Source organism: Rhinatrema bivittatum, chromosome 11, assembly GCF_901001135.1.
Source record: "Rhinatrema bivittatum chromosome 11, aRhiBiv1.1, whole genome shotgun sequence".
Lineage (NCBI taxonomy): Eukaryota > Metazoa > Chordata > Amphibia > Gymnophiona > Rhinatrematidae > Rhinatrema > Rhinatrema bivittatum.
The window spans coordinates 94,769,835-94,786,580 of NC_042625.1; the positions used below are offsets into that span (position 1 = coordinate 94,769,835).

At 43.2% G+C, this 16,746-nt stretch overlaps 1 protein-coding gene across 2 annotated transcripts in view; it reads left to right on the top strand.

The window, feature by feature from the left end:
- Positions 1–237: 237 nt before the first annotated feature.
- STK40 (serine/threonine kinase 40) overlaps positions 238–16,746 on the top strand; it is a 46,235-nt gene continuing 29,726 nt past the window's right edge. Inside the window, exon 1 of one of the 2 annotated variants that reach the window (XM_029619668.1) lies at positions 238–484. In XM_029619668.1, the coding sequence (XP_029475528.1) occupies positions 460–484 (25 nt within the window). In that variant the 5' untranslated portion in view covers positions 238–459. The remainder of the gene's footprint in view (positions 485–16,746) is intronic. The other variant, XM_029619667.1, reaches the window with a different exon arrangement.

A 16,746-nucleotide genomic window follows, 5' to 3' on the forward strand; every position in this document is an offset into this window, starting at 1 on the left:
CAGTTTTTCTTACAAACTACTCCGAAAGCACGAGCCCGGAAACAATGCCTTCCAGCATTTCTGCATTTGGGAGTTTGCCTGCGGACGAGGGCCCGCAAGATTCCTTCGAGGTGCAAACAATGCAGCCCGTGGCCGGCAGGGGGGAGGAGTCCGCGGCGCGGGCTCGCGCTCAGCTGGGCGGGGCGGGGCCTTCCTCGCGCTCCCCTTCCCCCGGCTCGGCGCACGCGCTCTCCTCCCCTCCGTCGGGCGCGCGCCCGCGCCCCGCCGCTCGCTCCCGCAGCGTGTGACTGGACTGGAGCCTCCTCGGTAGCGGCGGTGGCGGCGGCGGCTCCTCCGGCTTTCGGGCCACTCTCCGCCTTACCCCGCGAGGCGGACGGACGGTGACCTCGGAGGAAGGCCGCGGGGTTCGCCGTGTGCTCGGAGCAAATATTCGCGGAAGAAAAAGAGAGCATCGCGGGCATGGAGGCGCTCGGCCCCGGGCCAGGTGAGGCGAGCAGGGGAGCGCTGGGGCCGCGCAGGATCCGCAGGCCTCCCCTGCGCGGGGGCCTCTGACGGGGTGAGAGCGTGGCCGCACGCAGGCGCGGGGAGAGCAGCGGAGCCGCTCTTATCCTGTAAGAGGCGCTCAGGTTCGCTGACAGTAGCGATCGTAGCCTTGGATGCCCTTGGGTCCTGCTGGCAGGCGCACCTGGGGATCCCAAAAGCCAGGAGAGATGGGGCTGAAGTTCCTAAATGTTACCTGCCCCAGTGGAGGAGGAGAGATTTGATAGGTGCAGTCGAATACCGCAAAGGTATCACTAATGCACAAGGAGCAATGCTTTTTCAGAGGAAAGAAAGCTCCAGGGTACGGCATGGGGCTCCAAGGGGAGTAAGCTTGGCAGCAACATCTGCAAATATTTCTTTACGGGGAAAGGGGGATGGGTGCACGGAAGGGTCTCCTACTGGAGCTTATGGAGAGGAAAACAGTAACAGGCCTGGCATAAACTGAAGGGGTCGTCCCTAGTTGCAAAAAAGGTGAGAGAGCCAGAGATCAGCTGGGGGTCCATGGCACTGTGCCAGGTATTAAATGGGCAGATTTGATATGCCTAATGGCCTTATCAGATCTCATAATCTGTTCGAGATTTAATTTTTTTAAGTATTGTCATGGAGTAGAGGAGTGGCTGAGAACCAGGGAAGCCAGGAGTTCCAATCCTGCTGATGTTTTTTGTGACCCTGCACAAGTCATTTCACCCTGGGTTGCCTTAGGTACAAATTTAGATTCTTAATAGTCTCAGAAAAGGGAAATACCTGCTTTACCCAAATATAATTTGCCTTGAACGAAGTCTAAAATAAATAAATAGGGAGATGTGCTTTCACAACGCACAATGGAGTGGTTCTCCTACCACTCCAGGAAGTACTACACTGCATGCAGTGGTGGAGGAAGGGTCCTACCTGTTACTTGAGTAATTTGATTCTATGTATGCCACCTGCCATGGCCTAGCTTTTTGGAACTGTTGTATCATTTGTTATTTTTAAAGGAAGAACTATCCCCCAAGGCTGTAATGACAACAGGGAGGGTTTTCCTGTGGATGCTAAGGGATATTGCCTCAGCTTTCGTGCATCCTTAAACTGTGACTGCCTGAATATGGAAGGATATGATGGAGCTACAATGCACAGTCCCTGTTTAATGCTTTCTTTAAGCCCCCAGTACTTGCTGGAGACAGGATGCTGAGCTGCATGGACCTTTGGTTTGACCCTGTCTGGTAGCTCCAGTGTTCTGTGTTCCCAGCCATCATGCTGCTTCCTCTCAGGATTAAGGCTTTTGGCCCCGGTAGTGGGATGTTTTGATTTATTATTATTAATTTTCTCTGACTGCTGTTCAGCTTTTCCTGCTACTCGGTAAAAAATGCTGTACTGGGTTAAACCAAAGGTCCATCAAGTTCAGTATCTTCTCCCTGGCAGTGGCCAGCCAGGGTCGCAAGTACTCAGCAGGATCCCAAAGAATAGATCATATCCTCCTTGTTCATATAAGAAACATAAGTTTTGGGCACTTCCAGTTTTGTCATTCCTGTTGCACCTGTAGCCTTAATTCACAGGCCACTGTTCCCCACCCCCTCCATGTATGTGTCTCCTTTCATCCTGTCTTTGTGACGGTGATGGACATTTGCTGTGAGACATGGATTACAGCTCTCTTTGGTGCAGCCTGATATATCTATGGATATTCTACATCCCTGGCTCACCAAAGAATCTGGAGTCATGTCTGAAAGAGAATTTGGACCTCCAGTACAACATTGTGCTGTTACTGGGCCATGAGGTCAACTCCTCAGTCTTGAGATGTTTGGGGAAAGGGAGACACTTGTGTTAGCAGTTCAATATTATATCCAACCTTTAGCAATGGCCCCAAAAGGTATATAAAACCTCAGATGAGAGAAGGGGGTGCACATGCTTCGGCCTTACTTACAAACAATTATCCTATGGAGGGAGGAGAGTAGCCTGTGTGTAACTTGTTACTCACATTAAATGTACTACATATAGGAAGCTTTTTGTAGGCTGACAGCAGGTTTTTGTGGTATCTTGTATGAGAGAGAAAATATGGTGAACATGGACAGTTTATGAGATGCTTGAAAGTGTAGGATGAGTTTAAAAAGTGCATCTGAGTTTATCAGAGAAAACGGGAGGTTACTGACCAAGTGGAGTAACAGAGCACCGCCCCACACTACTTCTGTTTACATTAAAAACTGCAATGCACGCTTTCACCGAGCTTCGCTTTGTGCAGCTTTTGTGTGTGTGCATAAATTGTCATTGAAGTCCGTTTTCTTTCTCGGCCAAAACCTTAAGGTATTTGTAAGTTATTTTGGCAGATTGAAACAGGAGACTTTTGCATCACTCCTGTTGAGGTTCCTTTTGGAAGCTGAACGTAGTGTGAGCAGAGACTTGTGTTCCCCTTCTTGGTTATTTCTGGATCATCTATTTTTACATCTTCCCTTTTGTCCCATGCCGGTGATGGCTCTGAAATTCTGATGGTGGGCCTGACGTACTAAAGGGTTTCTCCCATTTTATGTCCTGGGGGGGGGGGGGAAATGCCGAGAACATCTGGCCCAGCTGAGGAAGTGGTTTCTGACCACCTTTATCAACCGCACGTTCAAGCAAAGACGTGAAGCAATAGAAATGGGTGTGAATAAAACTGATGTCTGTGGCCAGACCTCTGGGGGTGGGCTCACAGTTTAATTATTTAAAATACCTCCTCCCCAGGCTGAAGTAAAAAATTGCTTGGCCTTTTTTTTTAAAGATAAAAAAAACCAACCCCACAGATTTCATTTGAGAAAAGGCTTCCATTCCCAAAGAGCCATTTTTTTCTTGATCCCCATATGAACTTCTTGTTTTTTTATCCAGTGAGTTGTGGTCATTTATTATATTACTATGCCATTCCCACAGTTGTTTATTATTATTATTTGGATCTATTGCATACCTTTTTGGATAAGAAATTCACCCAAGAGGGGCACTTTCCTTGTTGCTTTTGTTGATGCCATGGTTGACCCCTTGGTGATTTCCGATTTGATGGGTTTCCATCTTCCTCTTACCTCACCCTTTTCTGCTTACAAGTTCCTCAGCCAGTTTCTGTTTGTGTGTGACTTTGTGGGTATTTCTTCTTTCACTTTGTCATTATACTAATCAGACTTTAAACAAAGGCACCACTTGGTGGAAAAACTGGAGTCTTCCAGGGTAATTTGCAAGTGGAAAAAATCAGCAGTAAGACTTGTCTGTTGCTGGTGTTTTTGTTTAGCTGGGGAAGAAGCCGCCTGGTGTTTCACAATGCGTTTGTTGTCCTTTAGCAGAAACTATGAATGTATTGAAAGTAACTGGTTTCTTTTATGCATATGAACACTTTTTGAGGAAGTCATGCCATGCCTGGGATATTTTCTGGTTATCAACAGTGGTTTTCACCCAGATTTAGAAAAGAGCAGCCTGGAAGTTTAACTGTAGAGAACTCTGTTCTGCTGGTAAGTGCATAGAGCACCACATAATGTACAAAATGAGCTGGGGTTTGGATTAATGAGGCACCTTTTATTCAGAAGGGATCCTTTGCACATGTAGCCATCTCTGAGGTGGCTGTTCCTCCTGTTAAATTCTTTCCCAGAAGGGAGAAACAAAGTTGTTATCCAGTTCCAGCTGGGTAAATTGAAGCACAGGAAGGTGGATTGATCTGTCCAGGGTCGTTCATGGTGGCAGCAGTTCAAGAGATTCAAACTTGTATGCTAGTTGTACTCCTGACTCTTAATTCTCCTCTCTATAAGTATTCTTCCATGTACTATACATATTGACATATTGAAATGACTGCTGTGGATTATTATGCATTTGGTGTAATACAGCATTGTAGTTTGTTATTCAAATTGTTATCCTTTACATAATTTTGAAAAATGAGGCAGACATAGATTCATAAAGTGACTGACTACAAATGACTCTATCCTAGTCGGTTGTTTTTTTGTATTTCAGATTTTGGGAAGCTTTCATGTTTCCTGTCATTTTGCTGTTTAAATTCACTTAATACTCGGCAGTAATTCCTAAGCTTTGAAACGTGGATAGCTGCATATTTCAGAATCACTGATTTCCTTCAAGGACTAGGGATGGATTAAGGTGAATATGTAAGCACTAGCAATGTTATATCTAGAAGCCCATTCTTAAGAGACTTGCCAAAAACCGTTTTTTATTTTGAAGTAATCAGGTTTGCATTTGATAGGGTCTTGTGAATACAGCAGATAAGGACCAAAACGGCCCATCTAACCTGCACAGCAAGGTGTTCAGAGTTGTAATTGCTGCTCCGTGCAGGTTACACCAAAAGTTACCACATATTACCTTTTTTTTTTCCCTTCATTTCCATCTCTTAGCCATTAGGGATCCTCTGTGTTTATCTCACGCCCTTTTAAATTCTCTTACCGTTCTTATCTTTACCACCTTTTCTGGAAGCCCATTCCAGGCATCCAGCATCCTTTCCAGGAAAAAATGTTCCTGATATTGTTCTACCTCTTTGGCGCTTCGTATCGTGACCCCCGATTCTGTAGCATACAATATGACTTCCATGCAGCAGGATGCAGGTGTTGCTTTACCTACTGAAAGAAGATCTGTATCTTATTGCTTTTGACTGGTAAAGTGAAAAAAAAAAAAAAGGTTAGTCAGTTAAATGCAGTTGATAACATTGCATCATCATCCTGTACATTCAGAATTCCTCTATAGTCGCTCATGTGTAAACATGGGAGTTTGTAGTCAGCTTATTCCTCTCTGTAAAGCTGTGGGCAAGTTTTTTTTTGTGCTTTTTTTTTTTTTCTTTTTGTTTTGTTTGCCAGTAAGCAAAAAATAGAAGAAAATTCCAAGAAAAACAATTGCTCATCTTTCCACCATGTTTAGTAACTTCTGTTGAGTGCCTTCAGTATTACAGTACAGTGAAATCTGTGTCAAAGACCATCTGTTGAGAGAGGACATATGGCTTTCAAGAACATCCGTTTTGTGTACCACATATTCTAGCGCACAGATATTCTACATAATATGAGATCTCGCTAGTCAGACCACCCATTCGTAGCAATCAGTTATTTCTAGATAAATTGCTTTAACACACAAGTTATACAGAAAAGTTAAACAAAAAATCAATTTGTTTTATTGCAAGAAGCAAACAACTGATTTAGCTTAGTTTGCTGTCTTCATGGCCTATTATAAAAGCACACAGAATTTTTCAATAGATAAAACTGTCTCTGTATAAATTCTCCAGGTAATATACTTTTAGTGAATTGAGCTAGGAGATGCAGGGAAGATGTCAAGCTGTGCCATAGGTCTACACATGACACACGAATAAATCTTGCAAAACTATGACACACTAGTACCTTTGTAAAAATGAGACCTTTTTATTTGCTTGTGAAGTATCTCCAGCTTCTAAATTTTGTATTTTCTTTGCTTCTCACAGTTTAATACTAGTAAAAATGCTTCTCAAGTTGCATTCTTCCTGCCCCTAGTTTCATTAGACTAATCTGCTTTTCTGCAAGGACCCACAGGTTAATAATCTTTACAGGCAGTTCTTCTGCCATTAAACATTTCAAAATTGTTTTTTGCAGATTTCTGCAGTGCACTTATGTGTCAAGTTTTTTTGCATCTCATGTTCTGATGCATCCATGCATGCTAGCTAATTCTCTGAGGTGGACCAGGAGTCAGAAAATACATCAAAGAACCAGCTGGACAAATGCTAACAATTTGAGCAAGGTTTTGATTGCTTCCAGAGCTGGAAAAGAATACAGGGTGTGATCCTTACTACTGCCTTGAAAACTGTAGACATCTGTACAACATGCACAGTTGGGTACTGGAATTTGTGTTTCTGTTGCTTATTAGGAAGCAGAATGCAGATTTTTATTTAATGCTCCTTTGTGTGTAGTGTTGTATATTAGATATATTTGTGATTTTAATTGAAAATACAATAGGTGTTTGCTGCAAAGGAAAAAAAAACTCAGTGAGAGACAGATGAAGATCTGCAAATGCAAAAGAGAACTGACAAAATCATATAGAAGTCTGAAGCAGGGCTACAAAAAAGTGGGTGACAGATTGTCTGGATGCCTAAAATTTGAGTACCTGGTGCTCACCCCTGCCTCACCCTGAAAGGAATTGCCAGAGAGGAAGTGATAGAGAGACAAGCCCCAAAACTTCGACAAAATACCCCGAGAATTTCTTTCCCTTGGCTTCTAAGAATTTTGTCTAGTGCCTAAGTTTTCTAAAACTCGTTCCACCCATACTGGATGCACTTTGTACACGAGAGTCATGCCCATGGTATTAGAATCTCTTCTCCAGGAGAGAGGAAGCATTCTGCGCTATGAACTGGGGCCTTTTGAGTGAAATTAATAGGATTAATGTCCTGCCACCTGACAGCTTTAGGGACAGGATTACATTGTGACCATTACCAAAAATAAAGATTGGCCAGCTAAACTTTGTACATGCTCTAGTTCTCGGAAATAAGAGGAAAAGGGTAATGCAGGTAGTTGTGCATCGAAAGCAGAGGTGACTTGTGCAGAGTCGTGGATGTCCTATCACCAGAAACTAATTAATTTTGTTATACACGTGATAGCTGAGAGCTAGCATATTATCACAATTTGAAATAGTTGTCACATCCTTCTCAAATACCACACATTTATTTTACAGGGCACATAGCAAGATCACAGTAAAGCGGAAGGGGAAATGAGATAGGGTGTGACCTTTAACAGCTGTAGGCTGAATGTGTTGAGCTTTTCCCTAGAGCAGCAGTTCTCAACCGGTGTGTCGCTACACTTCCTGGTCCCCCGCTGACCCAGCTGCTCCCCCGGCAAAATAGGAACTCATCCTCCGCCCCGGGCTTAAAATGCTGATAGCCCGGGTGGAACGCAGCAGGAGAGCTGGAGTCAGCGGCACCGGCATGGTCTCTTCTTCCTGTCCCCCACAGCCTGGAAGAGGAAGTGGGGGAAGAAGAGACCATGCTAGTGCGTGCAACATCAGCCCAAAGAAGAGAGGTGCGGCCTGAAGAAGAGCAGCGTGGCGCGGAGCAGATAGGAGCGACGTCAGCCCCCGCAGCCGATGGGACTCCTTTCTCGAGGCCGCGAGGGCTGGAAGCGGAAGAGGCTGCTGCTGTCACTAGTTCGGGGGGGAGAAGAGTGAGTGAGTGTGTGTTTGAGACAGTACGTATGTAAGTGAGTGATTGAGAGCCTGTATGTGTAAGTGAGAGAGATCATGCGTATGGATGATTAAGAGCCTGTCTGTATAAGTAAGAGAGAGAGTATGTGTCTGTGTGTGACTGAGAGCCGGTGTAGGTGAGGGAGCATGTGAGTATGTGATTGAGAGCCTGTGTGTAAGTGAGAGAGAGACAGCATGTGGGTAAGTGTGTGAATGAAAAACTGTGTGTGTGTGTAAATGTGAAAAGACAGACAGCATATATGTAAATGTGTGATTAGAGAGCCTGTATATATGTGTGTAAGTGAGAGAGAGAGAGCATGTGTGTAAGTGTGTGATTAAGAGCCTATATAAGTAAGAGAGAAAAAGCATGTGTGTGTATGAGCAATTGAGAGCCAGTGTGAGAGAGAGGAGAAAGTTGCAAGCAGACCATCCCTCCTCCTGCTAATTCAAAACAATCTCAGGGCACCTGGATATCAAACGATCCCAGGTATGCAGAGCAAAGCATTTTTTATCCTTATTATTTTTCATTATTGGGTCTTTGTATCTGCTATTTTGAAATATTTTATTGGTATCTAGGAATTTTTGATATGAGTTTTTAATTATTGGATATTCCATTCATCAGCTATGTTGAAATCTTCTTTTTGTTAGTATGGTTTTCTGCTATTGATTTTATAGTTCTTGATTTGTTTTATGAGCACTGGTGATGTTTCTTTCTTTCCTTTGTTGCACTGCATACAGTCTCTCTGGCTTGTTGCAGTTCCCAGTTCAGTCTCTCTGGCTTGTTTCTATTTATGCTTTATGGTCTCTTTGTTAGGCGAGGGTCAGCACACGTGACTGAGGCGAGGTATTGTGCTGGCGTGTAGTTTCTATGTAGGGCTCTATAGCAGCCTGGCTTGGTCCGTTTTCCTAATAGGAGGAGTATTGGTGTCTTAATGCCTGGTGTAATATTTTCAGTGTTGCCTTTTCTTAGGTAAGGTGGTTACTGTTTGAGAGCTGGAAGTTGGTGCTCTTTTGGTATGGGAGGTTTACTACTTATGCAATTCCTGTTCCGACAGAGTACTCTTATCTTTCCTTTGTGTCATTCTTAACAATAAAAATAATAGTGGGCCTTTATTTTTTACTTCCGCCATGAATTGTACTGAGCAGTGAGTCACAGATGTGAGCGTGGTCTGTCAGGTTGAGAGCACGTATAGGATATTGTGAGCCTGTGACCCATTCTTAGTGGAGGAACGGAGTACACTCAAGTTCTTTCAGGTTATTTCTTCTCTATCTTCCTGCCAGATATTTTCCTTTCTCTTTAATCTCTATCTTTGAAAATGCATGATCTCATTGGATTACCGGAATGCAGTCCCTGGGGCATTTTTTTCCAACAGTGGAACAAATCTGATTTGGCTTAAAAACATGCGTTTCGATATCACTGGATCCCTTATTTTGACTGTAATGACCAATACTGGGAGGAGGAAGGATGTGGGGGTTTTTCTGCATTTTCATCTAATTTGCCTTTCAGGAGATTTTTGTGAAAGTTATGGAATAAGCTCTCAGTGGGGGGAGGAAGCGTAATGATATCTGGGCACATCTGGTAAAGGTTTGTGTGAATTCCTGATGTTTCCCCCACAAAACCCTTCCCGATCAAAGAAGCAGTGCCTCTTTCCTTCACAGCTGCTCCTCTTAGATTTCCTAACCATATTCTTGCAAAGGGGACAAGATCTGGAACAGGATGGCAGACTTGCAGCTTTCTTCCTTGAGGGAAATTTCAGGCAATGACTACCCAAGTTCCTTGCGTAAAATTAACACAGGCGCGGACCAGTTTAATCTTATTTAGCAGAGTACTGGTAAATGGTGGGGCTTCAACTGTTCATAAAGCTGTTTGCAGACCAGGTCATGATCCCCACTCCATGGCATAAATTCAGCAATTGCCGGTAATTCTTCTGACTTTGTGCTTTATTTATTTACTTTTTGTGGTAGTGATTCTACTTGAATGTGCCAGATAGAATTATAAAATGAAAGTGTGATCTGCTGTGCAGGTGAAGAGTCCGTGCAGCTAAATCCGACCCCTTGCCGTCACTTTAGAACAGTTCTGGCGATTTTGCAGCGCTGCGGATAGATTTTCTGGTCTCTAAGCTCTGGGTCACTAAAGGTTCTTGTAGATTGGTAAGGAGACGTGTAGGTGGACTCCTGAACTGTGCAGCTTCTGAGCTCTTTGAGGGTGCATTCCCTTCTTGCTTTTTCTCGCCCTGCCAAAGAGAGAGCTCTGTAGCGCAGGTATGAACAGCGGCTGCTGCTGCTCACTGTAGCGCACTTTTCACGATGCACGGTTTTCATCTTTTCCTCACTGAAACGCAACAATGTCTGAAGATGCATTTGTGCTATAATACAAGGCAAGCTACTAGGAGTAACCCAGTGGTTAGAGCAGTGGCTGCAAACCAGGGAAGCCAGCGTTGCTCCTTGTGATGTTGGGCAGGTCACTTCACCCTCTGTTGCCTCAGGTACAAATAAATGACGAGCCCTTTTAGGACGGAGAAATACCTACAGTGCCTGAATGTAATTCACTTTGATGTGCCAAAAAGCAGAATATAAATACAAGAAAAATAGAAGATTACATAAATTATTGCCCAGAGCTTTGGCCAGAATGCAGATTACTTGCTGTTTTTTTACCTGTTGCTTCCTTGGAGTCCTTCACATTTGAATTGGGCATCGTTGAGGGTTTGGGTGATTACTGCTGGGATTATAGAACATTATGGATATTTAATACATCAAATCACTAAACATTTTCAGATTACCAGCTAATGATGCAAATATTGTTTATAAAGTGCTAACCAGTTAAACCATTGACATTTTAAGCAGTTGCTGTATATAAGGGATAATATACCCAGAAGAGCTCCCTCGGACTGGCTCTCATTAGCCTCATCTCCGTGTTCACGTGCTCCCCGGGCTAGCTAATAGAGGCCCAGCTTGTCCCACACCCACTGTGATTTAAAGCTGCATTTCTAAGCCATGTACGATGCAGGAATAAGCTTCAGGGGCATAAATTGATTCAGCATGTATGGGAAGATGAGTAGGAACAGTAGAACAAATGATAGCAGAAGTTTCTGGAGAAGAATCATTGAATGATCGAGGTAATGGGGGGGAAAGGAGGAGGAGGTGATGGCAGCGTAGCAGCAGGTACAGTTACAGCAAAAGGCGGACGGAGCATGCTACAATAATATAGAGCTTTGACACAAGCTACAAAGAAAGCTAAAATTGTACAGCCACCAAGACCTAGGGCAAGATATAGGGGAGATTTCCTACCCCAGCCCAGAGTGATAGAAGGGGTCGGCTAGCCAGCCGGAAGGTAAATTGTAATTTTCTGCCAAGCATTTGGTTAAATTGAGAATGATAGGAGTACGGTCAGTAATTTCCACACAACCCCTGCGGATAACAGGAGCAAATGCAAAGCTAAACGGTGATCCTAAAGGATTTCCGTAATCTCACATAACTGAAGGGCGGCGGGTCTTAAAAATCTCCACAATGTTTAAATGACTAAACGGAAAGACTATTGCCAGCAAGAGATGTGAAGGCTCAGGGTGGGGGAAAAGTTTTTGGAAAATGTTCGGACTCTGGAGGAGCAGATAGGACGCACACAGAGATGTAAACGTTTAGGAGCAAGCCCCATTCTTGGATGTACTTTGAGAAGCAGTTTGTTTTGCTCTGTGCGATTGTTAATTTGACCTAAATGGATGGCTGCAGCAGAGTTCTTCTCATGGAAATTGATGATGACGTCAGGGCACCTTTAATAAAAACCAAACCACATAGCTTTTAGCTGGATATGTGCATGCAGATATCCAGCTATCATTTTATCTTCAGTACCAGACGGGAGATATGCAGTATTTTGTTACTCAGTACGTGCAGAGCCCGCCTCGCCACCCTCTCATGCTATCTCTGCATTTTCAGCAGCGTTGCTTGCAAATGCTCTTCAGCTGGGGGGGGAGGGCGCTGGGGAAATAAGCAGGTTAAGTTGTGACGTCCAAGTATCTCTTGATTTTTATTCTTGAGTTGTTGATTTGAGTTTGGAAAATTGTTGCTGCTATGGAGCTCTGAGGAGAAATGATTAATTTAGCTCGTGCACTTGTGTTAATTCCCTTGGATGACAACTGAACTGGTAGCTTGAGCTTGATCATGCTTTTTTTTTTCCTTCAGTGTGCCCTTTTTCTTTGAGGGAGATGGGGCAATGCCCAACACATTTGTCTGCTTTGTCTCGATCTCTCTGAATGTCACTTTTCAATGTATTTTCATATTGATGCCATTTAGTGACCATTAAAGCCAAGACAGAGCATCAAAACAGTCCAGTAAGACACCAATATCACCTCTGAAACAAAAGAGAACTTACTTGTAAATTTCAAACCATGTGGAGCAGGAAGATGCTATGAAAGCTTCCAGTGTGTGCCATGTGTTTGACAGCTCTTACCTTTCTGAACCATTTTGCATGTCTGTGCCCATTTAATTATGGCCGGGTATCTCAGGACTGGTTTTTCCAACCCAGACATCTAAATGCTGCTGCTGCTACTAATTAACATTTTTATATATACACAGACAGCACACAAGGCAGTCCCTGCTCAATGGAGCTTACAGTCTAATCAACAAACCTTCAGGGCAAGCGACTTGGGGAGTCTCATACAGTAAGGGAACGCTTAAAATAAGCGGACAATTCGGCTTAAGATTTAAAGGCGACCTCAGAAAGGTGGGGTTTTAGATGGGATTTAAACAAGGCGAGAGAGAGCATGACGCACCCGTTCAAGAAGTCTCTTCCAAGCACATGGAGCAGCCCAGTTGAAAACTTGGAGTGTGGACCTGGCGGTAGCATAGAAGGGCATAGATGGGAGTGACTTGTCTGTGAGGAGTGCACGAGGAGGGGTAGAGCTCTTTGACCTAAAATGGCTCCACTAGGCCTCTTAACAAATGTGCAGTTATTAAAAGAAAAAAGGGGTAGGAGTGTTTCTGGGCCTCCCACATATCCCCTCCTTTCTGTCTTAAGGTTTAGATATTGAGCGGTTTCACTTCTTGAGCTGCAAAGGAGCTGGCACCCTGGCCTCTCCCGCCCGCTGACTTTCTGTTGCTGTTTGGGCACGGAATTGCGTGAGCTAAAAACCTCTGGAGATGTGGTGTCTTTCTTCACTCCGGTAAAAGCATTGATAAGAAGATAGGAAGATGACTGGAAAGGGATCGTTTTTTAAGTGTGGAAATAAATTTCCAGATTTGGAATTGCCACACAGGAACTTTCCGGAAAGTTTTGAAGTCTAACAGGCCGATGCAATACCATGTGCTCAGGCTAGTGCACAGGTTAACCCGCGGTTGGCTGCACATTTTGGATGCGTGTCCATAACCCCCGATGGAATAAGGGCATCAGTTCATGCAAAACACGCATCAGAACCAGTGCATTGATAATAGCGCTCATCACGTGTAAATGCCATGTTGATGAGGCTATTAGCTAGTACCCACGATGTAAAGAAATAACCATCTGCCCGACACGCACATTTTAACCCTCAAAAATTGTCAGCCCCGGAGCTGGCGTTAAGTCTAGAGGAGCCCCAAAAGTTGAACAGAAAATACTGCTTTTCTGAGGTTCTCCCGACCTAGTATTGCCCGTTTTTCGTGCACCCATATTTCATCAGCCGGTATTTTAAGATTATTATTAATTCAGCTTCATCACTGTATCTGGGGACTGTACAAGTTGAGGTCCCACGTTCACAAAATGCTTTCCCTGGCGGGCTCATGGTCTTGGGAAGGGAATCTCCTCCCTGTTCCCTAACATCTGCAGGCTTGCTGACTGTTCCTGCAGTCTGTAATGACCTTTGCTTTGGGTTGCACGTGATGCTTGTTAATACCGGCTGGGTACCTGCTAACCAGGGAAACCTCAGCCCTATCGCCATGTCCATCGCCCACACACAGCAGCTGTCAGTCTATTTCGGCTGGGAAGGTTGTCTTGATTTATATTTTTTTTCCCTTCCCTTTTTTCTACCATTATGAGTTTAGCAAGGTGGTGTCTTTTTTTTTTTTTTAAAGACTGTTGGGATCGACAGGTTAGATATCTAATAGCTCCGTCCCCAGCCACATTTTCGTGTGTGTGCCTGTGCGCTGTACAGAAAATAACACATTTAAGGTCCCTTGGTTTGCAGATTCATTTAGAGGAGCATTAATGCTTGTGCAAGTAATTTGACAGAGGGTAGAATTCTTTGCTGTTTATAATGACTTCAGCATAAAAACTAAATTCTGCAGCACAGTAATATTTGGGTTTTTTTTACACAGATTAAATACCAAATGGAAATGTTTTTCTTGCAAAGAAAAGCAGAATATTTTGTCAACCTTCATTGTGTAGGGGTAACAGCATCATGAGTGCACTAGCCATGGAGGCGACCACTGTGAGAGCCTTTTGCTTATATAAAACACAGCCTTGGTGTTCATAAAATAGCAGTACAGGAACGGGTAGGATAAATCTGGGTATGTGGGTAGAAACCAAGGCAAAGCGATCCATTGAAATGTAGTGCTCTGCTCTTGGTTGTTATGAGTTTGCCTGCTTTGCTCGGGTCAGCAGATTGATTGATTGGTACTGTAGAACTTGTATGTAATAGAAAATGTGCGTCCGCCCACCCGCCCTTTCATTTTGGAGAAATACCCCCTTTTTTTTTAAATATCTAAAATTCTTTATAATGCTTCCAGCTGCAATCTGCTTCTTGTGCAGAATTGTGAGGAATGAGAGAAGCCTTGGTTGATAGGGGATGATTTTTTTTTTTGTGAGGATAGGAGAAGGGTGAGTTGAGGTAAGGGGGATCTGGGCGTGGAGCTCTTAGTACTTCCATTGTCTGTGTGATTCAGACTATTATGTGACATGCTGCTTAGACCATATTGTAATGCATTTGTAATTGCTGGCAGCTCCCTAACAAAATCATGGTTACAAATCCACATACAGATGGATGTTAAAGAAACTGAGTTCTGAGGGCTCTAACAGTTTGACTACAGTTGCACATTTTAAGCAGAGTTTATTTTCTGTATAAATATGGAGGATCAAACAGACTCCTTTTACCTAAAATAAACCGGACTGCTATAGCTCTGTGAATCTGTAGTTCTCCTTTCAATAACTCAACAGCAAAAGAAGACTTTGGCACTATAGGAAGCAAATGTGCAACAGTAAAGATTCATTTTGATATAATTAAATCAGCTGTGTCATTTACTCCTTTCACTTCAGTGAGAAAATAATTGCTATATCCCACGCTGTTTGTGTTGACACTTAGCGTGTGCCTTTGCCCTAAACACATGGTTGAAGTGTTTTTTTTGGAAAGTGTAAAAGGTGTCATGAAAACAGTAGGTTTAGAAAAAAAAAGTGATATGGTCAGAAGATTAAAAAAAAAAAAAAAAAGTCCGTGTGATGCCAGTAAAAGTTGTGAGTGGTGCATGCATGATTTGTGGAGACTCAGGGGGATCCTTTCATACATCCCCCATGAACACAGCATGAGCACGGCAAACCTGAAGTCTGGGATCCAGGTCCAGAAACAGGGAGGTGAAAATTTTACAGAAAACACTTCTGTGACTTTTGATTTTGGGATTTCCCTTGGTTATAAAAAAATAAAAAACCCCATAGATTTCTTTTTGCTTTTAATTTTATTTAATAAAGACTAATATCACAAAAGGCAATTTTAATAGTGTTCATATGATTTCCTGGGAATAGGCTGCAGGGAAAAGCAGTAGTAATTCAAGCCAGATGGTTTGGGCCCTGGCTGTCTTGTTCATATCAGTTTCTGATAAACCTTTCTCCTACAGTAGACATGGCAATATCCTGCTGCTTTATATGCAAGGTAGATGATACCTCTGGTGCACCTTTAGGAAGGAGGACTGGTCTCCCTCACACTGTGAAAAGACTTTTATGCAAGCAGCCATTCTTTACTCGTATGTCAATACTTAGCTTACCCACTGACTATATTTTTAGGTGATGGCAGCAAAAAAAAGAGTGATAGTTGTATAGACTTACTAATTAGAAGCAAAAGGCAGTGAGATTAACAGCAGTGAACCAGCCTTAAGAAAAGAATGTATGTATGTGTTTCCTTCAGCAGCCGCTGTCTCTCATAGTTGTCGGTGACAGTCAGGAAATTGTGTGACTTACAGCAAAGAACCTTGCTCATGGCTGCAACATGTGATTAATGGGGAATAAGTTGGCTTTGTAGTGCATTCAGCAGGTGAGCCCTGCCATGTATTCAGTAGATTAAACTGGATAAAATTAAAGCTCTGTGGTGCTATTGGCAGCCAGTTTGGTTTTAGGATTATTTTTTTCTTTGCTGAACTAAGCTCTTCCATCTAATCATGTCTCCTGAAACCCTGTTATATTGCATCATGTGAGTTGCGGTTGCAGCTTCCTGAGGTCTCCCCACTGGATGTTCTGCCTGTACTATAAAGCTGTGCTAGCTCCACTGCACCTTGCAGGAGACCAGGTGAAGAGAGGGACTCCTAATGAAACTTACAAACCTATAAAATGAACAAGATACACCGGGTGTGGAACTCATGGGGGTGGTTTGTGTGTCGGGAAGCTGTACAGCCAGAGCCTGCTGTCAGACGTGGAAAGAAGAATGGGCGGGGTTCAGAGGGAACGTTTGAACCAGGTAAATGACCTGTATGTTGGTACCACGCATGGGCTACTTTCTTTTTTTTTTTCACCCTGTAACAGGATTTAGAATACAGTGTATTGTGTGTGTGTATATATACTTTTTTTTTTTATCATCTCTAATAATTTTTCAGTTACATCAAGAAAAACCTGACTCCAGCAAATCAAAATCACTTGCAAATACAAGAAAAATATCAAAAGAAACAAATAAACACATTTAGACTCCAATATGACTGAGTGCTAGAGACTAAAAACAAAGCAAATAAACATCAGGTGAAATTAAACTTAGCTCTATACATCCTAGAAGTTATGAGATGATAGATGGAGTAATGGTTCTCATCTGTAAAAAGGTTTCAAACTGTTTGGGGTCGTAGAACGTGTATCTAGTTTCCCCAGACTTCACCAAACATTTATAGGGAAAGTGGAGCATAAAGGTAAAACCTAAGGCAATAACTTTGTCTTTAAAA